Genomic DNA, 27,853 nt, shown 5'->3' with positions numbered 1-27,853 from the left:
TCCCAGACCATCTGAGTACCCGAGTACCTGAGTACCTGTCCCAGCCCATCTGAGTACCTGAGTACCTGTCAGCCCATCTGAGTAGCCAAATACCTGAGTACCTGTCCGCCCATCTGAGTACCCGCGTACCTGTCACAGTCCATCTGAGTATCCGAGTACCTGAGCACCTGTCAGCCCATCTGAGTAGCCGAGTACCTGTCCCAGCCCATCTGAGTACCTGTCCCAGCCCATCTGAGTACCAGAGTACCTGTCACAGTTCATCTGAGTACCTGAGTGCCTGTCACCAGCCCGTCGGAGTACCCGAGTGCCTGTCACCAGCCCGTCGGAGTACCCGAGTGCCTGTCACCAGCCCGTCGGAGTACCCGAGTGCCTGTCACCAGCCCGTCGGAGTAACAGAGTACCTGTCACCAGCCCGTCGGAGTAACAGAGTACCTGTCACCAGCCCATCAGAGTATCCGAGTACCTATTTGCAGCCCATGCCTCATAGAATACACATTGGGGTGTTTGCTTTCCAAAATTGGGTCATTTTGTGGGTAATTTCATTGTCCTGGTGCTCCAGGACCTTCAAAAGTGTGATAGGTAGGAATGAAATGAGATGTGTAATTTATGCTCCTAGAACGCCTGAAGGTACCACTTCCATGTTGGACCTCTGTATATGGCCAGGCTGTGTAAAAGTCCTACACGTGATATCGCCATACTCGGGAGGAGTAGCAGAATGTGTTTTGGGGTGTAATTTTTGCTATATACATGCTATGTGTTAGAAATATCTTATAAATGGACAACTTTGTGTAAAAAAAAAAAAGATTTTAATTTTCTTTCCACGTTTTCTGAAGACTTGTGTAAAAAAAAGTAACTGCTCAAAAGACTCATAATGCTTCATAGAATATACTTTGGGGTGTTTGTTTTCCAAAATGGGGTCATTTTGTGGGTAATTCCATTGTCCTGGTGCTCCAGGGCCTTCAAAAATGCAATAGGTCGTTAAGAAATTAGAGGTGTCATTTATGCTCCTAGAACACCTGACGGCGCTCCCTGCATGTTGGGCCTCTGTATGTGGACACGCTGTGTAAAAGTGACACACATGTGGTATCGCCATACTCAGGATGAGTAGCAGAATGTATTTTGGGGTGTAATTTTTGCTATGTACATGCTTTGAGTTAGAAATATCTTATAAACTGACCACTTTGTGTAAAAAAAATATGTTTTCATTTTCTTTCCATGTTTTCCGAAGACTTGTGGAAAAAAATTAACTGTTCAAAAGACTCATTATGCCTCATAGAATATATGTTGGGGTGCTTTCCAAAATGGGGTCATTTTGTGGGTAATTCTACTGTCCTGGTGCTCCAGGGCCTTCACAAATGTAATAGGTCATTAGGAAATTAGAGGTGTAATTTATGCTCCTAGAACCCCTTACGGTGCTCCCTGCATTTTGGACATCTCTGTGTGTGTGGCCAGCCTGTGTAAAAGTCCCACACATGTGGTATCGTCATACTCGGGAAGAGTTGCAGAATGTATTTTGGGGTGTAATTGGAAGTATGCATATGCTGTGTATGAGAAATAACTTGTTATTATGACAATTTTGTAAAAAACAAAACAAAAAACATTCTTCTATTTCCCAAGAATTGTGGGAAGAAATTACAACTTCAAAAAACTCACCATGCCTCTTACTAAATACCTTGGACTGTCTACTTTTCAAAAAGGGGTCATTTGGGGGGTATTTGTACTTTCCTGACATTTCAGAGCCTCAAGAAATGAGATAGGTCGTCAGTGCATCAGGTGTGATCAGATGTGATCAATTTTCAATGATTTGCACCATAGCTTGTAGACTCTATAACTTTCAAAGAGAAAGGATATAATAATATCCACTAATTTGGCTTATTTTTACCAAAGAGATGTAGCCGTATAAATTTTGGCCCAAATTTATGAACAAAAATTACTTATTTGCAAAATTTTATCATAGAAACTAAAAAAAGTGTTTTTTTTTCAAAATTTTCGCTCTTTTTTCACTTATGCCGCAAAAATAAAAAACCCTGTGGTGATTAAATACCACCAAAAGAAAGCTCTACTTGTATGAAAAAAATGATAAAAAATGTGTTTGGGTACAGTGTTGCATGACTGAGTAACTGCCATTCAAAGTGTGAGAGCGCTGAAAGCTAAAAATTGGTCTGGTAAGGAAGCTGTATAAATGCCCTGTATTGAAGTGGCTAAACAGTGATAAATTATCACAGCTCAATACACTGACACATGTGATTAATGTTAGTAAAATAAAGAGTCCCCCTACATAATATATACATGTATACACACACAGACATTATATATACATGTATATACACACAGATTATATATATATATATATATATATATATATATATATATATATATATATGTGTATATATATATATATGTGTATACACGTAAATATGACAGAGGGACATGGTTACAGTGTTGGGGGGTCTGAATGAGGCATAAGGAGGTTAATTATCTTCCTCTTTCCCCCTCAGATCCCCCCACATTCCCTCTTCACTCCCCAATTCTCCACCTCTGAGCTGGTGAATCGGGGAGTGTGAATTCTGACACAGATCGTCAGTGAAGCGCTCAGATCGCAGCTTCATAAACTGGCCGTTACTGTTTCATTCAATGAGGATTCTCAGTGTGCGGAGATAATCGGCGGGAGAACAAGTTCAAACACTTCTCCCCCGATTATCTCTGGTTCATAAACTGTTTATGGGCTGTGATCAGCAGCGATCCTCTGAATCACTGCTGATCACTGCTTCATAAACGGACACCTTAGATTGAGGAGGAGTACACATCATAGGAGCTGCACTTACCACTATAAGTGGAGATTTATTTAGGATCCTCATGCAGCTCCTCAGAGTTAGGAGCTGGTAGATTTGTATCCTACACAACAACAGCTAGGAGGTTTTTCTTTCTCTCCATCTTTTGTTTTTTTTCTTCTCCGCCCAGAATATTCGGTATTGTGTACACTAATCACTGGCAGTACTACCAGCCAATAAACAAAAACCCTCCCTTTTTGTGTGTGTGTGTGTGTGTGTGTGTGTGTGTGTGTGTGTGTATATATATATATATATATATATATATATATATATATATACTGTTGTAGTGTGGTACCCCACTAGTGTATGGACCCAGTATTTTCAACCAGGCGAGTTGAGGGGCTCCAGGGAGCTTGCAACATTGGGAGGAAACTGACTTTTCAGTTTCCTCATTATTTACTAAATTCTGTTTTGGGATATGGAGCCCGGGGATTTCGTAGTGATCTGGGTGGGATGAAATCCCCAATCCTGGGTCCAGATTTTGGGATTCACCAGCACACTGACTGGTCAGGTGTGTGTTGGTCTATTTCTAGACACCTGACCATGACTAGTGTAGTCTGAATGTTCCCCTTATACTATTCCTTATCTATTAGAAACGAGACCACACCATAGGTTGGAGTAAACTGGCCACAACAGCCTTTATTAAACATAACTCAAAATTACTCCAATAACTTGTAAATATGAAAATATATAAATATATAAATATATATATAAATATATAAATATAAATAACTTTATTAACATTAAACCACATTTTAATTAACATTAACTGCCCATTCTGGTGATCTCTGACGGTGACCACACTTAAGCCAATACCCAATCACTGCGGTACACCTGACCAACTTCCCAAAGGCCTCCACCTGTGACCGGTCGGAGACAACTTCCGCCAGTGAACATAACCGTATTCCCTCCAACGTTCAGGAATACCCAGAGGGGCCGATCGTTAGATGAGCCCCCCACACCCTCAGATCCCTTCTGAGTACCTGTCTACCGTCAGAAACCACCAGAAAACACACCGCCAACACGAAAAACTTTCAGCTGCCGTGACAACCGATGAAACCTGCAAAAGAAGAAAAAGACCAGCAACAAAACACCACAAAACAAACACATAACAATAGGGCGGGAGGGTGGGAAAAACTGCCTCCTCTGTGTCACACTGGGCTCTGAATGATTCCTTAAAGCCACACCTCTCCCTTTTATGTGACCCCTCCCCTACACTGAACTTGTTTCCTGCAAACCTTTTCCTGAACTCCACCCATAAAGCTTAACCCTCTGTGTCCCTCATCCACACTGTCATGTCCAGCACTCCTTATATCATTGCATTCATAATCCGTGCTTCTCTTGACTAGTGTAGTCTGAATGTTCCCCTTATACTATTCCTTATCTATTAGAAACGAGACCACACCATAGGTTGGAGTAAACTGGCCACAACAGCCTTTATTAAACATAACTCAAAATTACTCCAATAACTTGTAAATATGAAAATATATAAATATATAAATATATATATAAATATATAAATATAAATAACTTTATTAACATTAAACCACATTTTAATTAACATTAACTGCCCATTCTGGTGATCTCTGACGGTGACCACACTTAAGCCAATACCCAATCACTGCGGTACACCTGACCAACTTCCCAAAGGCCTCCACCTGTGACCGGTCGGAGACAACTTCCGCCAGTGAACATAACCGTATTCCCTCCAACGTTCAGGAATACCCAGAGGGGCCGATCGTTAGATGAGCCCCCCACACCCTCAGATCCCTTCTGAGTACCTGTCTACCGTCAGAAACCACCAGAAAACACACCGCCACAGCCCGAAAGGGTGACCCCCTCAACCTTGAGGGCCGCCCCACACCCGAAGAGCTTTCTGTATGCCCTCCTGTAAGCCAAAGGACCAGAGGTCAATCCCCACATCCGATAGATGCACGCCATCCCGCCTAAGATAAAGCCCTACATTCACCTCCAATTCCCTGTGTCTTACCACAATGCCCCCGTTCTGCACTACAAACCGCCCAACAACCTTATTAACCCTAATCCTGGTTTTCTCAAGGCTGGCTAAAGACCTGGCCCCCCGCCACACCGTTCTGGCCACAATGTCCGACCACACCAAAATGGTGCCCGGGAAAAGGACTCGCATGCGCAACACATCAGCCTTGATATCCGCCAAAATGTCCTTCACTTTCCGAACTCCCAGGTCATTGCCCCCCGCATGAACAACCAGCACATCCGGGGGCCTATCCCTCAAAGCGAAACGCTCCACCTCCCTCATGACACGCTCCCACCTCATGCCCGGGAAACCCAACCACATCACCCTAGCTACCTCCCTGGGGATACCTAATTGCCTGCCTGCTGGTAGAGAATCACCTCTCCTGGCCCCCCAGCAGACGTACGAATGCCCCAGGATCCAAACGAGGCGTTGAGAACCTCCATCTGGAATGAAAACAAGAGAAATAACACAACAACCAAAGGAATGTTACAAGCACAGTCCTCCCCCCCATAAATCCCACAGCAAACAACCCCCAGCCGCACCCTCCTTACCCCAGTAGCAACTGCGGCCGGACATAGGACCGGAACCTCCGGGACTCCCATCTACCAATCCGGCGAACCACCGCCTCCTCCAGCCCACATCGAGCCGCCTCCGTGGCCGCCCCAATCCGAAAAGAGTGGGACGCGTAGTCCCGCTCATCCAAACCCACCGCCCTCAGGCATTGCCGAAAGACCGACACAAACTGAAAACGGGATAGAAAAGAGCCCTCCTCGTGCACCAAAAAGGGGCCCGCCCTCCCAGGCCGCACCGCCCGGAAAGCCCGTACCGCCGCCACCGGGCACACTACCGAGCCCGGCAGGGCGAGCAGCGTAATCGCCACTCCCTTGCCCCGTTGATCAGTCTTAGACCTACGCAACCGTATACTCACCCGATCCGCAACCACCTGCACATCCTGATCCAACAGACCCCCAGCCACCCGTTTTGAGCGACACACCAACTCCCCAATCCTAAAAGCCCCATAAAACGCCAACGAAAACGCTGCCGTAAACAGGACGGTCTCGTAAGCAGACGAGCAAACGTCCACCAGCCGAGAACAAATTGCCAACAGATTGTCAAATGACACCGGCCGGCGCGCATCCCTACCCTTCCAATCCCTCCTATACCCCTTCAACGTTTGCTTCACCCAAAAATCCTTCGTCCCGTCCGGCTCCCCCCACAGTTTGAACAAAAAGGCCAACCCCGCCAGCTTCCGCTCAATAGATGCGGGAGACAGGCCCGTCTCAATGTTCCGGGCAACCCAGTACAATACCACCCAGCGCCGGTCGGAGCCCCGACCAGCCACTCCAACCTCCCGCAGGAACGCCCACCATTCCGCCCACACTCTAGAATAAGCGGACCATGTAGCCTCACTCAACGACCTTTTTAACCAACCTGCGGCGATTCCAAGGGAAGTTCCCACATCCACCCGGGGCATGGCGCCCCCGACTCCTCCGCTCCCGGCGCCAGCTGCCGGAACTTGTCCCACTGAAAACGAGAGAGCGAGTCAGCCAAAGAATTCTCCACCCCAGGTATGTGCACAGCATAAACGTAAACATTGAGCCGCAAACATCGAAAGACCAGGTGTCGCAGCAGCCGGATGACCGGGGGGGAAGAAGCAGTCATCCGATTGAGGACCTGGACCACCCCCATGTTATCGCAATTGATGCGCAACTTCAAATTACGAAACTCCGCCCCCCACAACTCCAATGCCACCACTATCGGGAACAATTCTAGCAACACCAAATTGCCCAACAACCCCGCAGTCTCCCATGAGCGTGGCCAAGGTTCCGCACTCCACCGACCCCGGAAAAATGCCCCATAACCCGTTGAGCCAGCCGCGTCAGTAACCAACTCCACATCGAAGTTGCTCACTGGCCCCGACATCCACATAGCCCGCCCATTATACGACTCCAAAAATTCATGCCAAGCCCGCAGGTCCTCCCGGTGTTCCCTTCGCAAACGCACGAAGTGGGTAGGGGCGGTTACCCCGGCAGTGGCCCCCGACAGCCGTCGGCAGAACACACGGCCCATAGGGATGATCCGGCAAGCGAAATTCAGCTTGCCCAACAGGGACTGCAGGGCCCGAAGCTGAACCTTCGGCCGGCCCTGCATGCCCGCCAACTCCGCCTGCAGATCCCGTAATTTATTCTCTGGCAATCGACACTCCATTGCCATAGAATCAATCACGATTCCCAGAAAACTCAATTCCGTCACCGGGCCCTCCGTCTTATCCCCCGCCAACGGCACCCCGAACCTGCCCGCAATGTGCTGCAACGTGGACAGAAGAATCGCACACACATTGGAGGCAGGCGGGCCCACGCACAGAAAATCATCCAAATAGTGGATGACCGACTCCAGGCCCGAAACATCTCTCACCACCCATTCCAAGAATGAACTAAAAGCTTCAAAATAGGCGCATGAAATGGAACAACCCATGGGCAGGCACAAGTCCACATAAAACTTGCCCCGCCAATGGCATCCCAACAGCCGGAAGCTGTCCGGGTGGACCGGCAGAAGGCGAAACGCCGATTCCACATCCGCCTTGGCCATGAGAGCCCCACGACCATACCGCCTGACCCACCGTACCGCCGCGTCAAAAGACGTGTAGGAAACCGTACACGCCTCCGGGTCAATGAAATCATTGACCGACCCCCCTTTCGGAAAAGACAGGTGATGAATCAAGCGAAACTTCCCCGGCTCCTTCTTAGGAACTACACCCAACGGGGAGACCACCAGGTCCCCCCACGGCTGCACTTCGAAAGGGCCACCCATCCGGCCCAGCGCCACCTCTTTACCCAGTTTATCATCGACCACCCCCGGGTGATCTAAAGCCGAACGCAAATTCCTGGCCAACGGCGGCACCCCTCCCAAAGAACAGGGAATCCTAAAACCGTCCCGAAAACCCAGAATTAACCCCCGCGCCGCCGCACCATCCGGATACCTATTTAGGAAAGGAAGCATCCTTCCCAGGTTCACCGGCGTCATCCCTTTTTTGACCGGCGGCACCGGCCCGCTGACCCTTTTTGAAACAGCGGGACAGGGGGTGGATGCCGCCGCACCCGGAGCACTCATGCTTGAAGCGGCACGCGCCTCCGAATTTACAAGCCCCTTCATTGAAGGGCCAGCACACCCCCCACTTCTTTCCGGCCGGCAGTCCCGAGGAAGACGCACTCCCGGCCCCCCCCTGAAGAAACGGAGTGGGCGCCCGCGGAGCAGACATAAGCCTCATCCAGAGGCTTATGTCCTTGTGATCCCACCGCAGGTCAGCCCGCACTGCCTTACGCTGACGAAACTGCTCATCATAGCGCAGCCAAGCCAGCCCTCCATACACTCGGTGAGCCTCCCCAATCGCGTCCAGGTAGCAAAATAACGCCGAGCAATGCTCGGGGTTCTTTTCCCCTATCACGCTAGCCAAGATAGCGAACGCCTGAAGCCAATTTGCAAATGTGCGCGGGATCAGCCGATACCTACGTTTTTCCTCGTCGTCCTTCTTGGAACTGTCCGGCTTAACCCTGTCCAAATTAAATTTCTCGAGGGGGAGCAAAGAGAAAATCTCCACATACTCACCCTTGCCGATCTTGTCCCGCACCTCCTGCTTCAAATGCGCCCCCAATGGGCCTTCGAAACAAACATAGACTTCGCACCGGGCAGCATCCGCGATCCTAACCAGGTCAGACCGCGCCCCCGGGTCCGCGGGCACCGGGGGGACCCCCGAGCCCACGGCCCCCGCATCCATGCTCCCTGACACCGCAGCAGGCGGTGAATCCCGCGCAGGAATGACCTCCGCCCCCCCGGCCCCCCCCACATTACCCATCCAGGGGGCCACCTGAGGCGACCCGGAGCCCCCAGCAAACTTACCCACCAGGGCCTGCAGCCCCCCCAACAGCTCCTGCAACTGACCTGACAGCCCCCCCGGGGCCACAGGCCCCGCCCCCTGCGCTGAACCTGCCGCAACCCCCCCCAACACGTCCCGGGATCCCGTGGGTACAGCACCCCCCTGCGCCACCCCCATCAGATCCCGCAAGGCATCCGCCAGCAAGGTAGACTCCCGCAACTTACCCGGGCCCCCAGGGGCCTCGGCGACCGGTACCGGTCCGGGTGCAGAAAAGGACCCCTCCTCCTCCTGGGACAGCTCGCTCTCCGAACCGACCTCTCCAGCACGCACCGGGGACGCGGCAATCCCCCTGTGCTCCGCGCGGTCCATCCGGTCCCTGCGATCCGGGACTGCAGGCAATGTCCTCCTCCCCCCGCCGCCCCCGGCATGCCGGCGTCTAAAACCAGCCCTGCCAGGCACCTTGGCAGCCTTCTGCGACCCACCCTCCCCCCCCTCCAGCATGTGACCCCCCCGGAGCGCCCCCCTCCCCCCCACCGCGCGGATGCTGGACCCAGACCCAGCATGACGCAGATCCCCCGCCACGTGCACCCCCCCTTGGCCTGCCGACCCAGAGCCATCCACACTCCCCCCCACCTCCACCGGGCCCCGTGCGGTCCCGGCGCCATTTCCATGCGGCCGCGAAGCCCCGCCCCCCTCCGGTCGGCGGCGCAACGACCGCCCAGACCGGGGGGAGCCGAGAACCTGCCGTTTTGCCGGGGGGACCGATCGGTCCACCCCCGGGCTCCGGGAGTCACGAGGCGGCCGAGGAGTAGGCCCAGGAGAAAAACGCGCCGGAGGCCGAGACCTCCGCGCGCGCAGTGGAACCTCACCTGTCCCGCCGCCGTCCACATCGCCGTCCGCCAGGTCACCCACACGTTCCCGCAGCCAGTCCGCACCGTGCACCTCCGCCGCCCGTCGCAGCCGCGCGAAGAGTCCCTCGAGGTCCGCCATAGCAGAGGAGCAGCGAAAAAACTGCCTCCTCTGTGTCACACTGGGCTCTGAATGATTCCTTAAAGCCACACCTCTCCCTTTTATGTGACCCCTCCCCTACACTGAACTTGTTTCCTGCAAACCTTTTCCTGAACTCCACCCATAAAGCTTAACCCTCTGTGTCCCTCATCCACACTGTCATGTCCAGCACTCCTTATATCATTGCATTCATAATCCGTGCTTCTCTTGGTTCTGGGCTCCACCCTCCAGAGGAGTCCAGGCAAGCAAGGGAGAAGCATGCATGTCTGCATGGTGTAGTCAGAAGGCCCAAAGCTGTGGGATGAGCAGTGAGGAAGAGTAAAAGAGGTACAGTCCGTGATCTCTGTTACCGTATATACTCGAGTATAGGTCGATCCGAATATAAGCCGAGGCCCCTAATTTACCACAAAAAAACTGGGAAAACTTATTGACTCGTGTATAAGCCGAGGGTGAGACATGTGTCCATCCCTGTGTCCATTCCTGTGTCCCGTCCATCCCTGTGTCCCGTCCATCCCTGTGTCCATCGCAGACTACCTGTCTCTTTGCCTTCTGCAGCCTCTGTGTGCCGAGCCGTGCCATGCCGCACTTCTCCTCCTCGTCTGACAGACGGCGGCCATTCCACTGTTCAAAAGCCGCGCCTCCGTCTGTGATAGGCGGAACACTCAATTTCCCAGCAGTCAGTGTTCCGCCTATCACGGACATCCTCTCATCCTCGTCCATAGTATGAGAATGAGCGGATGTCTGTGATAGGCGGAACACTGACTGCTGGGAAATTGTGTGTTCCGCCTATCACAGACAGGGAGGTGCGGCTTTTGAATAGTGGAATGGCCGCCGTCTGTCTGCACGACACGCTGATCGTGTAGGCAGACGGCAGTGACTCGAGTATAAGCCGAGGGGGGCACTTTCAGCCTAAAAAATCTCGGCTTCTACTCGAGTATATACGGTATATGGCCAAGAGGGCTGAAGGGTAAAGCCCAAACGGCAGTACTGCTGACCATAAAGCCAGGTGGCTTGGTATTTTTTCTTTACTACTGCTTTGAAATTGAAACCCCTGCGTGGGAATTATTGATGGACATTTTTCTTTTCCTTTTTTAATAAAAGTGGGTCAAAAAGCCCTGAAATTGAGTTTCTGGTGTGGATTGGTCTCGCTAGTGGGTGCTACACTTGAGTTAAACAACCCCCAATATTACAATACATACATACACAGTATCTCACAAAATTGAGTACACTAATCACATTTTTGTAAATATTTTGATATATTTTCATGTGACAACATTGAAGAAATTACACTTTGCTACATTGTAAAGTAGTGAGTGTACAGCTTGTATAACAGGGTAAATTTGCTGTCCCCTCAAAATAACTCAACACACAGCCATTAATGTCTAAACCACTGGCAACAAAATTGAGTACACGCCTAAATGAAAATGTCCAAATTGGGCCTAAAGTGTTTATTTTGTGTGGCCATCATTATTTTCCAGCACTGCCTTAACCCTCTTGAGCATGGAGTTCACCAGAGCTTCACAGGATGCCATTGGAGTCCTCTTCCACTCCTCCATGATGGGAATGGTGGATGTTAGAGGCCTTGCACTCCTCCACCTTCCATTTGAGGATGACCAATGACCTTTGGTGCACCCTTTCGTTTAGTGAGCATTCAAAAATGAACAGAAACAAGAGACAAGTATTTGACAATTCTTTTATTAAAAAATGAAAAAACTGTATTCCTCGATGTAAAGCCATCGTCCATCAAGCTGCCAACCCAAGAAAAAAAATGCTCCGCCTCCTGGGACAGCCTCCCGCCAAATGCCTCCTATGTGCTTTTCTTTCACTCATGGTTAGTGTTTGGCTGAAGCCATGTATTATCAATCAACTGTGTTTCCGCTTTTTCAATTATAATGGCAACAGAAATTACCCAAATGATCCTGATCAAAAGTTTACATACCCTAGTTCTTAATACCGTGTATTGGCCCCTTTAACATCAATGGCAGCTTGAATTTGTGGATAAGGCTGTTTATCTTCTCAGATGGTAAAGCTGTCCATTCCTTTTGGCAAAAAGCCTCCTGTTCCTGTAAATGCTGTCTTGCACAAACTGCACATTTGAGATCTCCCCAGAGTGGCTCAGTGATATTGAGGTCAGGAGTAGGGATGAGCTCAGGCGTGTTCGCATGGACCACGTGCAGAGCCTGGCAGGAAGTCGGCGCAGTGCTGCGCTAATCACAGACAGTGAGACATTGCCTGATCTCTGCAGCCGCACATTGGGGCAATGTCTAACTGCCTGTGATTAGCGCAGTGCTGCTCTGACTTCCTGGCGGCTATGCACATGGAGTATGCGAACAAGCCGGAGCTCATCCTTAGGAGACTGAGATGGCCACTCCAGAACCTTCATTTTATTCTGCTGTAGCCAATGACAGGTCAACTTGGCCTTGTGTTTTGGATCATTGTCATGTTGGAATGTCCAATTATGTCCCATGCGCAGTTTCCTGGCTGATGAATGCAAATGTTTCTCCAGTATTATTTGAGAACATATTGCATTCATCTTGCCATCAATTTTGACAAAATTTCCTGTGCCTTTGTAGCTGTTGACTCCTCTTCAAATGAAGCATTGCCCTTGTAGCTCACACATCCCCAAAACATCAGCGATCCACCTCTGTGCTTCACAGTAGGAATGGTGTAACTTTCATCATAGGCTGCCTTGATTCCTCTCCATATGGTTCTGTTGAAACCTCATTTGGTTCTGTTGAAACCAGGGGCGGACTGACAACTTATGGGGCCCCCGGCAATAAGATTATGGGGCCCCCAGGCTTACAGATGGCCGCCACGTGGCAGCCTTTTTTTTTTTTTTTTTTTTTTTTTAGAGGAGGGGCACCAAGCTCGGCGACATGCAGGGTGGCAGGAGACCTAGAGCTGGTGACCCAGTAAAGGCACCACGAGCCTCTCATGGGCAGTGCCACCTTAACATCATGGGCCCCTGGGCAAAATACTGCACTGGGACCCCTACCAGGGAGATGATGATCTGTGGCATGCATAGTGAACCAGGCGAACAATGGCCATGGTCAATGGGAGAGTCTTAACCACTTCAGCCCCGGAAGTATTTACCCCCTCCCTGATCAGAGCACTTTTTCCGATTCGGAACTGGGTCGCTTTAGCTGACAATTGCGCAGTCGTGCGAGGTTGTACCCAAACAAAATTGATGTCCTTTTGTTCCCACAAATAGAGCTTTCTTTTGTGGGATTTTTAGTTTTTGCGCTATAAACGAAAAAAGGCAGACAATCTTTTTTAAAAAGCAATATTTTTTACTTTATACTACAAAAAAAAAGTAAGATAGATAGATATACACACACATACATTTTTTTCCCACAGTTTAGGCCAATATGTACTCTTCTACATATTTTTGTTAAAAAATAAAAACACAATAAACGTATATTGATTGGTTTGCGCAAAAGTTATAGCGTCTACAAAATAGGGGATAGATTTATGGCATTTTTATTATAATTTTTTTTTTTTTTTACTAGTAATGACGGCGGGACTGCGACATTATGGCAGACAGATTGGACACTTTTGACATGCCCTACGGCAGAGCCCCCAGAGTGCCACCTTCCATGAATATCCCCTTACACACACACACACACACACACACACACACACACACCTTTGCACCTTGGTGCTTGGTGAGGTAGGCAGCTGGCGGGCAAGGCCTTTAAAAAAAAAAATAAAGCCACATGTTGCAGGCTCTGAACTGCACATGTGCTGTCTTAGAGCCAGCGGAATAGTGAACTGCAGTGGTTGGCCTCAGATCGGGCAGTGGGGCATATGAATAAAAGCTGTGCACCATGTTATCACTGCACAGGTGTGCACCCAGACCTGCCTTGCTGCCTGATCCGAGGTTGAGCTCAGCAGTGCACCAATCAGATGGCTCCAAATGGCAACAAGGGCATTTTTCACAGGCACAGGATTGTTGGATCAAATTCTGTTGAGTGGCAGTGAGCACACATGGATCATACAGTATACACACACGCATGCACAGTACACACAGATGCACAGTATATACACAAACACATGCATACACAGTATACATACACGCATGCACAGTAACACACAGACACGTGCACAGTATACTTACAGACACAGACACACACACACACACACACAGTAGTGCACAGTATATACACACACACAGTGTATATATATATATATTGTGGCAGCACGCAGGTAAAATCACCTGGTTGTATCCAGGATGGGAAATATGTGTGTCCTAGATTCAGGCTTTATGCAGACTTTTACAATTAGAGGGGAAGAGTTAATGAGCCCAGCTGTAGTAAGTGGGCTCATTAAGACCTCTACAAAAAACCCCAGCATGCATAGGGAGATGCTCCATCCTGGAACCAGTTTTGTGTTGTATAGACTGGGGAGTGTGTCACCTGTACTGTGCGGTGAGTTAATGCCTGTGTGGCAAAACCTTTACAACAAAGGCAGGGACTGGTACAGCACAAGGCTGCACCCAGTTGTTAGACAGGGAGTCTACGTGTGTAGTTAGAGGTCAAGCTGACCAGGATTTATTTTCTTGTTTTATTTTGTTTGGCTGTTATATGTATCACTGCATGTAGCATAAATAAACCGGATCTTTTGTTTTTTTAACCTACACCGCTGTCTGCTGTGCCTGACTTTGTGTTGTGAACCCATCCAGGGGGTCACACACACCCGCTGCCGAGCTAACACCTCACAGTTGGTGGAGAATTTTGGCACTTTTTTTTTAAGGCCAGCATGGAGGAGATACTGAGACAGCTGGCTCAAGCAAATGCAAATCAGCAGCAAACAAATGCAGGTTTACAAAAGAGCCTTGCAGCCCAGCAGCAGATAAATGCAACTTTGCAGCAGAGTTTGGAAAATCAGCAGAAGTCTCACCAGCAGAGTTTGGAAGCTCAGCAACAAGCCCAGCAGCAATCTGAAGCCCGCTTCATAGACCTGTTGCAGAAGCAAGAGCAGAATTTTCAACAGAAAATAGAGACATTAATACAGCAACGTCCGCAGACCAATGAAGCAAGTGGTTACAATAATACCGCATCCTTTGGTGTGAGCCGTTTACTGACAAAAATGACTGGAGAGGATGATCCGGAGGTATTTTTGACCACATTTGAAAGGACTGCTGAAAGGGAAAAGTGGCCTAAGGAGCAATGGGCTGGACTGGTGGCCCCTCTGTTAACTGGGGAATCGCAGAAAGCTTATTATGACCTAGAGCCTGACCAAGCAAAAGACTATGTGGTGCTAAAAGCAGAAATATTGGCACGGCTGGGTGTCACCCTGGCCGTCCGGGCTCAGCGTGTGCATAACTGGACTTTTCAGGTTGGAAAACCTCCCAGGTCTCAAATGTATGATCTCATTCACCTGAGCAGAAAGTGGCTGCAGCCAGAGACTTTGACTGCACCAAACATTGTGGAACGTGTTGTTATGGATCGTTTCCTGAGAGCTCTTCCTACTGCCATCCAAAAATGGGTAAGCCATGGAGACCCAGAAAATGCAGATAAACTTGTGGATCTGGTTGAGAGGTACTTGGCTACAGAGAACCTGACCACATCTTCCAGGGACTCACGGACTTTCCCCCCTAAAACCAGATCATCCCCAGTGGCGGGTAAGATGACTCCAAGGGGTGAGGGTGGAGAGAGTGAGAGGGTGGGAGTTCTACCTAAGGTCTGGCGGAGCAGCCCAGGAAGCCCATGCTGCAAGAGGCAGCGAAAAAGATTATTTGCTACCGCTGCCGGCAAGAGGGACATATTGCAGCCAATTGCCCAGTTGTGGATGAGCCTATGCAATGTGACTTTATAAGGGAGAGACGTCAGTCGCTGTTTGCGACAGTTGCATGCACTGCCATTCGGGGACCTGAGAGACATTTATGTAAAATGTGTATTAATGGTAGACATGTTGATGTGTTGCTAGATTCAGGTAGCCTGGTAACATTGATAAAAGCTGAATTAGTTACTACAGAGGTCTCTGGGAAGAACAGGGTGGCTGTTATTTGTGTGCATGGGGACACCCGAGAGTATCCTGTAACTTCAGTGTTTTTTGAGACCCCCAAAGGTAACCTCTCTCATCAGGTGGGGTTAGTGTCTCACTTACCACATGATGCTATTGTGGGAAGGGATTTTCCAAAATTCTGGGAACTCTGGGATTGTCCTGAGCCCCCCACTGGTGCCCCTATAAACCAGGAAGATGACCAGAATTCCTCTGGGGGTGGTGAGGACTCTCCTGAATTTCCCTTGTCGGTATTGGCGGGGGAAACTCGAGAAACTGGGGAGGAGCCAACATCCTCAGTTGAAAACATGCCGTCTGTGGAGTTTTCGGATCTTGAGGTTCACAGGGAAAATTTTGCCACAGAACAGTTAAAAGACCCCACCCTAATAAAGGCACGGGAAAATGTGGTGAAAATAGATGGCGAGTTAGTGAACCCAGATAAGACTTGCACTTACCCGTACTTCACTGTGGAAAGGGACCTGCTGTATCGAGTGGCTCAAAGGGCAGAAGAAACCATTGAGCAACTTGTGGTGCCCAAACCTTACAGGAAGTTGGTGTTAGAATTGGCCCATGGGCACATTCTGGGAGGTCATCTGGGGACCGAAAAAACCAGAGAGAGGGTATTGCAGAGATTCTATTGGCCTGGGGTCATGAAGGAAACAGAAAATTATTGTTCCTCCTGCCCTGTGTGTCAGAAGTCGGCACCTATGCCACATTTCCGTAACCCGCTGGTACCTCTTCCTATCATTGAGGTCCCCTTTGAAAGGATCGCAATGGATTTGGTAGGTCCGATAATGAAGTCCGCTAGGGGGCATCAGTACATTTTGGTTATATTGGACTATGCCACCCGATATCCGGAAGCAATTCCTCTTCGAAATACCTCGGCCAAAACCATAGCCAAAGAGCTATCTCTTGTTTTTAGCCGCATGGGTATTTGTAAGGAACTGCTTACGGACCAAGGTACACCCTTTATGTCCTGGGTTATGAAAGAATTATGCAAGTTGTACAAAGTGAAGCAATTGCGTACATCTGTGTATCACCCCCAAACAGACGGGTTGGTTGAAAGATTCAACAAAACCCTAAAACAAATGTTAAAGAAGGTGGTGGATAGAGATGGAAAGAATTGGGATTGTCTAATACCCTATCTGATGTTTGCCATTAGGGAGGTACCCCAATCCTCTACGGGTTTCTCACCCTTCGAGTTGCTCTATGGGAGACACCCAAGAGGGCTGCTGGATATCGCCAAGGAAACTTGGGAAAATGAGAGTTCTCCTCACAGGAGTGTGATTGAGCATGTCGCCCTGATGCAAGATAGAATTGCACAGGTAATGCCAATTGTAAAGGAACATTTAACCCAAGCGCAGTTAGCACAGCAGAGAGTGTACAACCGTGGGGCCAAGACACGTACTTTTTCCCCGGGGGATAGGGTCTTGGTGCTAGTCCCTACGGTTGAAAGCAAATTTCTGGCCAAATGGCAAGGTCCATATGAAGTAATTGAAAAAATGAGTGAGGTGAACTACAGGGTTAGACAGCCAGGAAGGCGAAAGCCGGAGCAGATCTATCACGTCAATCTGCTGAAAGCCTGGAGGGATAGGGAATCCCTAGTCGCAGAGACTTTGTCACAAGTACAGCCTGATTGCTTAGTTCCTGAGGTTGGAATAGCAGACACCTTATCGAAAGCCCAACAACAGGAGGTTAAAGAGTTTGTACTTCGTAACAAAGAGATTTTCTCTGAGCTGCCGGGACAAACATCTGGCGTAGAGCATGACATTATCACCCCGCCAGGAGAAAGGGTAAAACTAAAACCTTATAGAATACCAGAGGCCCGACGGGAGGCAATACGTGGGGAGGTTCAAAGGATGCTGGAATTGGGTGTGATAGAGGAGTCCCAGAGTGACTGGTCCAGTCCTATCGTACTAGTGCCCAAACCTGATGGGAGCTGGCGGTTTTGTAACGATTTTCGACAATTAAATAAAGTTACAAAATTTGACACCTACCCCATGCCGCGTATAGATGAGTTGATTGACCGGCTGGGAACAGCCCGATATATGACAACTCTTGATCTCACCAAAGGGTATTGGCAAATTCCCCTGGCCGAGTCGGCCAAGGAGAAAACTGCGTTTGTAACCCCAGATGGGGCATTCCAATATAAGAGAATGCCGTTTGGGTTACAGAATGCACCGGCAACATTCCAGCGGAAAATGGATAAGATTCTGAGGCCCCATCAGAAATATGCTGCAGCTTACCTGGATGATGTGATTATTCATAGCACAGACTGGGTCTCACATTTACCAAAAGTACAAGCAGTCCTAGACTCTATCCGGGAAGCTGGGTTTACGGCCAATCCAAAGAAGTGTACCATTGGACAGGAGGAGGCCAAATATCTTGGGTACACTATTGGGAGGGGGGTGATAAAACCCCAAGTCAATAAAGTCGAGGCCATACAAAGTTGGCCACGTCCCAACAGCAAGAAACAGGTACGAGCCTTTCTGGGAATCGCTGGCTATTATCGACGATTCATTCCCCATTTTGCTTCTCAGGCTGTGCCCCTCTCCAACCTGACGAAAGGGAAAGAGTCGGTCATGGTTAAATGGTCCCCAGAGGCTGAAGAAGCATTTCAGTCCTTAAAAACAGCCTTATATAGCCAGCCAGTGTTGTACTCACCAGACTTCTCTAAGGACTTCGTGGTACAAACTGATGCATCAGACGTTGGGTTAGGAGCAGTGTTATCCCAGGTCTGGAACGGGGAAGAGCACCCAGTCATTTTCCTCAGCAGGAAGTTGAAGTCCCATGAGGTAAATTACTCCACGATTGAGAAGGAATGTTTAGCAGTGAAGTGGGCTCTAGATTCCCTTCGGTACTATCTGCTAGGTAGGCACTTTGACCTGGTGACTGATCACGCTCCTTTAAAGTGGATGGCTCAAAACAAGGAGACCAATAGAAGGGTAAATAGGTGGTTCCTGGCCCTACAGGAATTTAACTTAAGCATCGCCCTGGTGTTAAAATGGGGAATGTGGATGCTTTGTCTCGGATACATGCGTGTCTGGCTGCTTGTGTTACAACCCCAAGGTTGAAACAAGAGGGGGGGGTATGTGGCAGCACGCAGGTAAAATCACCTGGTTGTATCCAGGATGGGAAATATGTGTGTCCTAGATTCAGGCTTTATGCAGACTTTTACAATTAGAGGGGAAGAGTTAATGAGCCCAGCTGTAGTAAGTGGGCTCATTAAGACCTCTACAAAAAACCCCAGCATGCATAGGGAGATGCTCCATCCTGGAACCAGTTTTGTGTTGTATAGACTGGGGAGTGTGTCACCTGTACTGTGCGGTGAGTTAATGCCTGTGTGGCAAAACCTTTACAACAAAGGCAGGGACTGGTACAGCACAAGGCTGCACCCAGTTGTTAGACAGGGAGTCTACGTGTGTAGTTAGAGGTCAAGCTGACCAGGATTTATTTTCTTGTTTTATTTTGTTTGGCTGTTATATGTATCACTGCATGTAGCATAAATAAACCGGATCTTTTGTTTTTTAACCTACACCGCTGTCTGCTGTGCCTGACTTTGTGTTGTGAACCCATCCAGGGGGTCACACACACCCGCTGCCGAGCTAACCCCTCACAATATATATATATATATATATATATATATATACATATACATACACACATACACAGTGTATGTGTATGTATGTATGTATATGTATGTATGTATATATATATATATATATATATATATATATATATATATATATATATATATATATATATACATACTGTGTGTGTGTATATATACTGTGCAGGCATGTGTGTGTGTGTGTGTGTGTGTGTGTATACTGTGCAGGCGTATGTGTGCGTATACTGTGCACTACTGTGTGTGTGTGTGTGTGTCTGTGTGTCTGTGTGTCTGTAAGTATACTGTGCACGTAGTATACAAACACAAGCATGCACAGTACACATACAGTATACATCTACACAGTACACACACCAGCACTTTTTACCCAAAAAGTCTAATGGAACACACTGCTGCCTCCATCTCCTGGCATGCTGAGACTTGTAGTACCCCAGCAGCTCACAGACACAGGAATAGTAATTCATGGGAGGGGACTGTGCCTGTGTACTGGTAGGCAGGTAATGAGTAGGGAGGTGTAGCAGACATTGGGGGGAGACATTCAGCACATGTACTTCCTCCAGAAGCAGTTCACTTCTCCTCAGACAAACGATCTAACTGCTTCAGAAACAGGAAGAGCCCTGCTTGAGCAAACACAGCCTCCCCCCTCCCCCTTGCTGACAAGGGTAAACCACTCATAATAATACATTCAGCTCAGTTGCTTACCTTCTATCAGGCTGCAGGCTGTGCCCTCCTTCTTTTTCTTCTCTCCTCCAGCTGTCGGCATCTCCTGCTCATATCTCAAATAAGCTGCGCTGTAGAAGGGGGCGGGTACACTCTTTTCCCATTGGCTGAGGAGGCAGTGGAGAGGCGGGGCAACTACAATCTCTGGATTTTTACATTAAAAGTATGTCGGTAAGGGACATTTCAGGGACAGAAGTAAAAAAAAAACAGATTTTTACATACTGTCCCTGGTTTTTATTATGGCTGACAACCCTGATGGGGCCCCCTAGTGGCCGGGCCCTCGGTCCGTGACCGAGTGACCGAATGGTCAGTCCGCCCCTGGTTGAAACCAAACCAGGGGCAGGTAGACCAACTAAAATTTCAGCCACAACTGCCAGGGATGGATGGATGAGTGTGTGAGGAGAAGAGGGAACTTGTGCAGTAGCCCTGTGGGCTGTATCTAAAGTGCCCACATTGCTGATCTGTGCCCATCCCTGGCTCATCCATCCATCCATGGCAGTTGTGGCTGAAAACTTAGTTGGTCTACATGACCGTGGTTTGGTTTCAACAGAACCCCTAATTTTCCACTTCTTTATTAGAGTTTGAACACTGGTTATTGTCATTCTCAATTCCTTGGATATCTTTTTATATCCCTTTCCTGTTTTATACGTTTAACTACCTTTCCCCACAGATCCTTTGACAATTCTTTTGCTTTTCCCATGACTCAGAATCCAGAAATGTCAGTTCAGCACTGGATGAAAGACGCAAGGGTCTGTCAGAAGTCCAGAAACTCTTTGAACTTTTACACACGCACACTAATTACTAGACATGTGCAGAGTAAAATATTTCGTTTCGAAATTTCGTTTTCATCCGAAAAATTAATTTATTTAGTTACTCCCGGAATTCGTTTTTATTTATTTAGTTTTTCATTAAAAAATTGCATTCGTCCGAAAATCCACATGAATTACGGTTGAATCTGTCTTTGAAGGCTTATGGTGTCTGTCGAATGTATAAAGAAGATTCGACGGAGCTAGTATATAGCATACTTCGTGTGAACTTTAGAACCCTATTAAAGTCTATGGGACTCCAACGTTCAAAATCTAAAGTGCTAATTTTAAAGGCTAATTTGCAAGTTACTGTCCTAAAAAGTGTTTGGGGACCCGGGTCCTGCCCCAGGGGACATGTATCAATGCAAGAAAAAGTTTTAAAAACGGACGTTTTTTCGGGAGCAGTGATTTTAATAATGATTAAAGTGAAACAATAAAAGTGTAATATTCCTTTAAATTTCATAGGGGGGGGGGGGGGGTGTCTATAGTATGCCTGTGAAGGTGTGCATGTTTCTGGTGCTTAGAACTGTCCCTGCACATAAAAATCTCAATAAAAACATTTGAAAAGAACTGTCCCTGCACAAAGTGTCATTTATGCAGGAAAAAAGTCCTTTAAAATCACTCGCAGCTATTATGAATTGTCGGCTCCGTAATACAGACAACACTCATTGAAAGTCATTGATAAAAATAAATAAATAAATAAATAAATAAATAAAAAAGCGTGGGGGTCCCCCAAATTCAATTACCAGGCCCTTCAGGTCTGGTATGGATATTAAGGGGAACCCTGCGTCAAATTGAAAAAAAATTTGATGTGGGGTTCCCCCTAAATATCCATACCAGTCCCTTCAGGTCTGGTATGGATATTAAGGGGAACCCCACGTCAAATTAAAAAAAAAATTGACGTGGGGGTCCCCCTAAAAATCCACACCAGACCCTTTATCTAAGCACGCAACCTGGCAGGCCGGAGGAAAAGAGGGGGGACGAGAGAGCGCCCCTCCCTCCTGAACCGTACCAGGCCACATGCCCTCAACATTGGGAGGATGCTTTGGGGGTCTGTGACCCCTCAAAGCACCTTGTCCCCAGGTTGATGAGGACAAGGGCCTCATCCCCACAACCCTGGCTGGTGGTTGTGGGGGTCTGCGGGCAGTTGGCTTATCAGAATCTGGAAGCCCCCTTTAACAAGGGGACCCCCAGATCCCGCCCCCCCCCGTTTGAAATGGTAAGGGAGTACAAAAGTACCCCTACCATTTCACAAAGAAAGTGTAAAAAAGAGTTAAATAAGACAAACACACTTTTGAAAAATTCCTTTATTAAAAATAAAAAAAATAGAAAAAAGATTCCAGCGGTGGTAATCAACTCTTGCTATCCAGCGACGGACGGTCATCTCTCCGGGGTCCAGCGATGGCTGATCTGATCCAGCGCAGGGAATCCATCCATCTTCTGTCTCCACGGAGGAGACACTGCGGAGATTCCGGCGGCCTGACGTTTGTTATATGCGGAGGGCGGGGCCACCCGTCACCTGACCACGCCCCCTCTGACGCAAGGGGAAACCCGGGGTTCCCCGTGACGTATGGGTGACCCCGCTCCCCTCTGATGTAACGGAAACCTGCCTGTGTTACATTAGAGGGGTGCGGGGTCACCCATACATCACGGGGAACCCCGGGTTTCCCCTCGCGTCAGAGGGGGGCGTGGTCAGGTGACGGGCGGCCCCGCCCTCCGCATATAACAAACGTCAGGCCGCCGGAATCCCCGCAGTGTCTCCTCTGTGGAGACAGAAGATGGATGGATTCGCTGCGCTGGATCAGATGAGCCATCGCTGGACCCCGGAGAGATGATCGTCCGTCGCTGGATAGCAAGAGTGGATTACCACCGCTGGAATCTTTTTTTTATTTGTTTTTTATTTTTAATAAAGGAATTTTTCAAAAGTGTTTTTGTCTTATTTAACTATTTTTTACACTTTCTTTGTGAAATGGTAGGGGTACTTTTGTACCCCCTTACCATTTCAAACAGGGGGGGCTGGGATCTGGGGGTCCTCTTGTTAAAGGGGGCTTCCAGATTCTGATAAGCCCCCCACCCGCAGACCCCCACAACCACCGGCCAGGGTTGTGGGGATGGGGCCCTTGTCCTCATCAACCTGGGGACAAGGTGCTTTGAGGGGTCCCAGACCCCCAAAGCATCCTCCCAATGTTGAGGGCATGTGGCCTGGTACGGTTCAGGAGGGAGGGGGGGGCGCTCTCTCGTCCCCCCTCTTTTCCTCCGGCCTGCCAGGTTGCGTGCTCGGATAAAGGGTCTGGTATGGATTTTTAGGGGGGCCCCCGCATCAATTTTTTTTTAATTTGACGTGGGGTTCCCCTTAATATCCATACCAGACCTGAAGGGGCTGGTAATTGAATTTGGGGGACCCCCACGCTTTTTTTTAATTTATTTTTTTCTCTGTATTACGGAGCCGACAATTCATAATAGCTGCGAGTGATTTTAAAGGACTTTTTTTCCTGCATAAATGACACTTCACAGGCATACTATAGACACCCACCAGCTACGAAATTTAAAGGAATATTACACTTTTGTTTTTTCACTTTAATCATTATTAAAATCACTGCTCCCGAAAAAACGTCAGTTTTTAAAACTTTTTTTTGCATTGATACATGTCCCCTGGGGCAGGACCCGGGTCCCCAAAGACTTTTTAGGACAGTAACTTGCAGAATCTTTTCTCTCTGTCAAATCTTTTTTCTCTGTCGAATATTTTCTCTATATAATCTTGGACTAATAGAGGTAAGGTTAGGCACATTCGACCACAGGTTCTATAGACACACATTGTTATTGTCAGAGTCACGTCGAGTCTCCTATTCTATATCGAACTGTTGTAACAATGAAAACAAAAATAAAGCATTTATTTATGTCGGATCTTTCCTTTTTCGGATTCTGTGCTTTCGTTATCGGTTGTCAAAACGAAAACTAAAATAGCTGAAATTCGGACGAAAATGCATTCGGACGAAAACGAATGCACATGTCTACTAATTACAAGCAAACAGATCACAGGTGAGGAAGGTTACCTTTAATAGCCATTCAAGACCCTTTGTGTCAACTTGTGTGCATGTTATCAGGCCAAAATCCCCAGGGTATGTAAACTTTTGATCAGGGTCACCTGGGTAGTTTCTGTTGTGATTATGATTTAAAAAAAGAGTAAGCAGAGTTTACAAACACGAACCATGAGTAAAAGAAAAATGTTTGTGTTATTCATATTCCCTGAAAAATGGCCACACTATATTTAAAGGAATTTTTCATTTTTATAGTGCATTTTCTAAGTGCATTTAAGCATAATTAAAATGACTGCTCTTGAAAAAACAATTGTTTCTGCATTGATACATGGGCAATACACAGACCCTCATACCCTTTTATGGCCTATTACTTGCATATAAGCCTTCAAAATGGGCACTTTTGCATTTTTCCTGTTTGGCTCCCATAGACTTTAATAGGGTTTGCTGTTCGGGTTAGAACATTTCCTCTGTTCGGGCGTTCTGCTGCGAACTGAACAGGGGGGCATTTGGCCCATGTCTAATGCTGAAGCGCCCAGCTATGAAATTTAGTTTGACATCCTTGATTATTATTATACAGGATGTATATAGCACCAACAGTTTGTGCAGTGCTTTACAACACGGGGGTGGACAGTACACTTACAATATAAATCAATACAGGTGGGATCAGAGGGCCCTGCTGGTTAGAGCTTACAATCTAGAAGGGATGGTCAAGTACAACAAAAAGTAATAACTGGTGGGGGGGGGGGGGGGGGGGGGTGAGCTGATGGAGAAAATGAAAATACAGTTGTTAGCTGTGGGCAGGGTAGGCTTCACTGAAGAGAAGGGTTTTCAGGGATCCTCTAAAAGCTAATAGAGTAGGATATAATTGGACAGATTGGGGTAAGGCATTCCAAAGGATTGGAGAGGCTCTGGAAAAGTCATGGAAAAGGTGAGCATGGGAGGAGGTGACGAGGGAGCTAGAGAGCAGGAGGTCTTGAGAGGAACTTAGAAAACTAATAGGTTGGTATTTAGAGACTAGGCTAATGATGTAGCGGGGATGTTGTGGATGGCTTTGTAAGTAATTGTTACCATTTTGAATTTAATTTGTTGGGTGCGCGAAAGCCAGTGGAGGGATTGAGACAGAGGAGTAGTAGACACAGAGCTATTGGTAAGGTGGATGAGTTTGGCAGCAGCATTCATGATGGATTGAAGGGGGGGTAGACTATGTAGAGGTAAGCCAATGATAATGGAATTGCAGTAGTCGAGAGATGATCAGGGAGTGAATTAAGAGCTTTGTTGTGTCATTGGTTAGAAAGAGGCGTATTTTGGAGATGTTGCAGAGTTTGAGGCGGCAAGATTTGGACAGTGATTGGATGTGGGGCTTAAAGGAGAGTTAAGAGTCCAGGACTACACCTAGGACCTTGACATGCAGGGATGGGCTTATAGTTGTGCCATCAATTTTGACAGAGAAATCAGGGGAAGGGGCACATGGGGAGGAAGAATTATAAGTTTGGTTTTGGATAGATTGAGTTTGAGGAAGTGGTGCGATATCCAGACTGATATATCTGATAGTAAATTAGTGATACCCAGGGAGATGGAGGGAGTGAGCTGATGGGTAGAGAAATAAATGTTGGTGTCATATCAGTGTAGAGGTGGTATTGGAAGCCATGGGAGGCTATCAGCTGACTCAGGGAGGAGGTGTAGATTGAAAATAGGAGAGGTCCAAGAACAGAACCTTGGGGGACCCCAATAGAGAAAGGAAGAGGAAAGGAGGAAGTAGAGTTGTAAGAAATGCTAAAGGTGCGGTTGGATAAGTAGGAAGAGAACCAGTGAAGATTACAGTCACAGAGACCAAAGGCGTGGAGTTTTCTGAGGAGAAGGGGGTGGTCATCCGTATTGAAGGCAGCAGAGGTCCAGGAATAGGAGTACATATTATTGTCTATTGATTTTGGCCATTAGTAGATCATTTGTTTGTTTTAGGAGAACAGTTTCTGTGGAGTTTTGAGGATGAAATCCACACTGAAGGGGATCAAGAAAGCTATTATCAGCAAGGTGGTTGCTCAGTTGGTTGTAGACCAGACATTCAAGGAGTTTGCATAAAAAGGGGAGCAAGGAGATGGGGTGTAGGTTGTTAAGATTGGATGGGTCCAGTGAGGACTTTTTAAGTATGGGTCTGACAAGTGCATGTTTTAGATCTAGAGAGAGAAGCCTACCATCTTCAATGGAGGTTTTTCTCTCTACTCTCTCTTGATGATTTCCTTCCAAGATGATTTCATCATCACTCGGCTGCACAATAGGCACTGTGGCTCTCCATGCAGCTTCCAGATCAGTGAAATTCTTGATAGAGCCTTGGGGGATCATACCTGGACCCAGGGCCGCTGATAGGGCAGTACAACCAGCCCTGTTGTACCGGGCCCGGCCAGCAGGGGGGGCCCGAGCAGCTTTTAACTTCTAGCTAAAAAAAAAAAAAAAAAACGAAATAACTATATTAACCTGCACCCACTTGATTACTAACATATATAAGGAATATATATTCATTTCCTGGGCCCCATCAGGTTACCAGAGGGGCCCAGGAGGTGAAAGCAGAAGAGGGACTTTTTTTCTATTTTCGGGTGCAGGGATACAATGCTGTGCCGCATGCTGTTCTCAGTATACCTGCACAAACTAAAGTTCTTCCTGCTCACTGTATGCCTCTCCGGCGGATGGATATTACTGTTATACGGCTCCCTTCATCCAGTAAGTGCTGCAGCTTGAGGGACTTATCACTGGGACGGCTGAGACAGACAGAGCAGCAGGAGTAATCTGGACAATGGCAGTGGTGCACAGGCAAGCAGTCCCCTGCACACACACACACACACACACACACACTGACAGGTCACACTATTGTAGCATGTGCAGTCCCTAGACTCTGTGTGCTCATGGTTATTATCATTATGATGATCAGGGCACAGCAGGTGCTGTATGGCTCTGTCAGTGTAACATGGCTGTTGGGTGCTGACTTTCCTGATATATGACTGTACTGTGTGTTACAGACTATAACTCAGCACAGCCATAACAAAGTCAGCATCACACAGTCATGTTACACTGACAGAGCCACACAGCACCTGCTGTGCTCTGATCATCATAATGATAATGACCATGAGCACATAGTGAGATGCTACTTTTACACATGTGATGGGGGAAGGGACAGTAAAAATACATAGCCAAGCTGCATTTTTACCACCCCCAAACCACTCTCCTTTCATAACCTTTCACCCAAGCTTTGCAATTAGGTCCTTTTTCATGCAGACCTGATTGAAAGCTCCGTATGAAGACACAAACTGAATGGGCACAGATGTCAAAACACTGACATCTCTCCCATTCAGATACAGTTATGATTGGTGGGGCGCTGTAAATGTTAAATGTTCCAGCTCCTGCCTCCTGCCCTGACAGCGTGGAGGCAGGGGTGGGGTTATGGGCGGAGCCAGGATGGGTTGTGGGCGGGGTCAATGGGGCCCCGTCAGGTAGGCTGTATGGGGCCCCATGATTTCTAACAGCGGCCCTGCCTGGACCACACCTGGGGGAAGATACATGCGTGACGCCTTGCACTGGATCCTGCTGTGGAAGCTTCCTTTGGCATGTAGTACAACATGTGTATTTAGCTGTAAGGTGCTTTATAGGTCCAGAGCTGTGGTCCACCTGGTGAGGAGTCCAGTCTGTGAAGACCCCTGTGGGTACAAGGTGGATTCCCTTTAAACATTCAATTCCGAGTGACAAGTTATTTTCCCCTTTGCAGTATGATAAAATCACCTTCCACCCTTTCAGTGGTGCAGTGTAGAGCTCCAGGATGGCTGGGGTAAATTATGCTTTGGCACCACTTAGTCATCCTTTTGGGGGGGTGCCAAGGTGGTGCTGTTGGGCACTCCACTCCCGTTCCAAGAGAGGTTACAGAGCTTGTCTGCCTTGTCTCTTCCTTGACTTGACTAGTATT

The 27,853-nt window shown here is 48.0% G+C and overlaps 2 protein-coding genes across 2 annotated transcripts in view; one reads left to right on the top strand and one right to left on the bottom strand.

Moving 5' to 3' along the window:
• Positions 1-27,853, top strand: part of ACY3 (aminoacylase 3) — a 144,075-nt gene that overhangs the window by 18,769 nt on the left and 97,453 nt on the right. The window lies entirely within an intron of this gene.
• On the bottom strand, positions 3,468-9,902 carry LOC143930395 (integrase/recombinase xerD homolog). The gene is made up of 2 exons (XM_077454684.1): positions 9,571-9,902; positions 3,468-6,351 (listed from the first exon to the last, which is right to left on the bottom strand). The coding sequence occupies exons 1-2, from the start codon at positions 9,689-9,691 to the stop codon at positions 5,375-5,377; spliced, it is 1,098 nt and encodes a 365-aa protein (XP_077310810.1). The 5' UTR covers positions 9,692-9,902; the 3' UTR covers positions 3,468-5,374.

Source organism: Lithobates pipiens, unplaced genomic scaffold (genome assembly GCF_037356315.1).
Source record: "Lithobates pipiens isolate NorthernLeopardFrog02 unplaced genomic scaffold, aLitPip1_a1.2 Scaffold_25, whole genome shotgun sequence".
NCBI lineage: Eukaryota > Metazoa > Chordata > Amphibia > Anura > Ranidae > Lithobates > Lithobates pipiens.
Note: the sequence above shows the minus strand (reverse complement) of the source record. Positions and strands in the feature narration are given on the sequence as shown.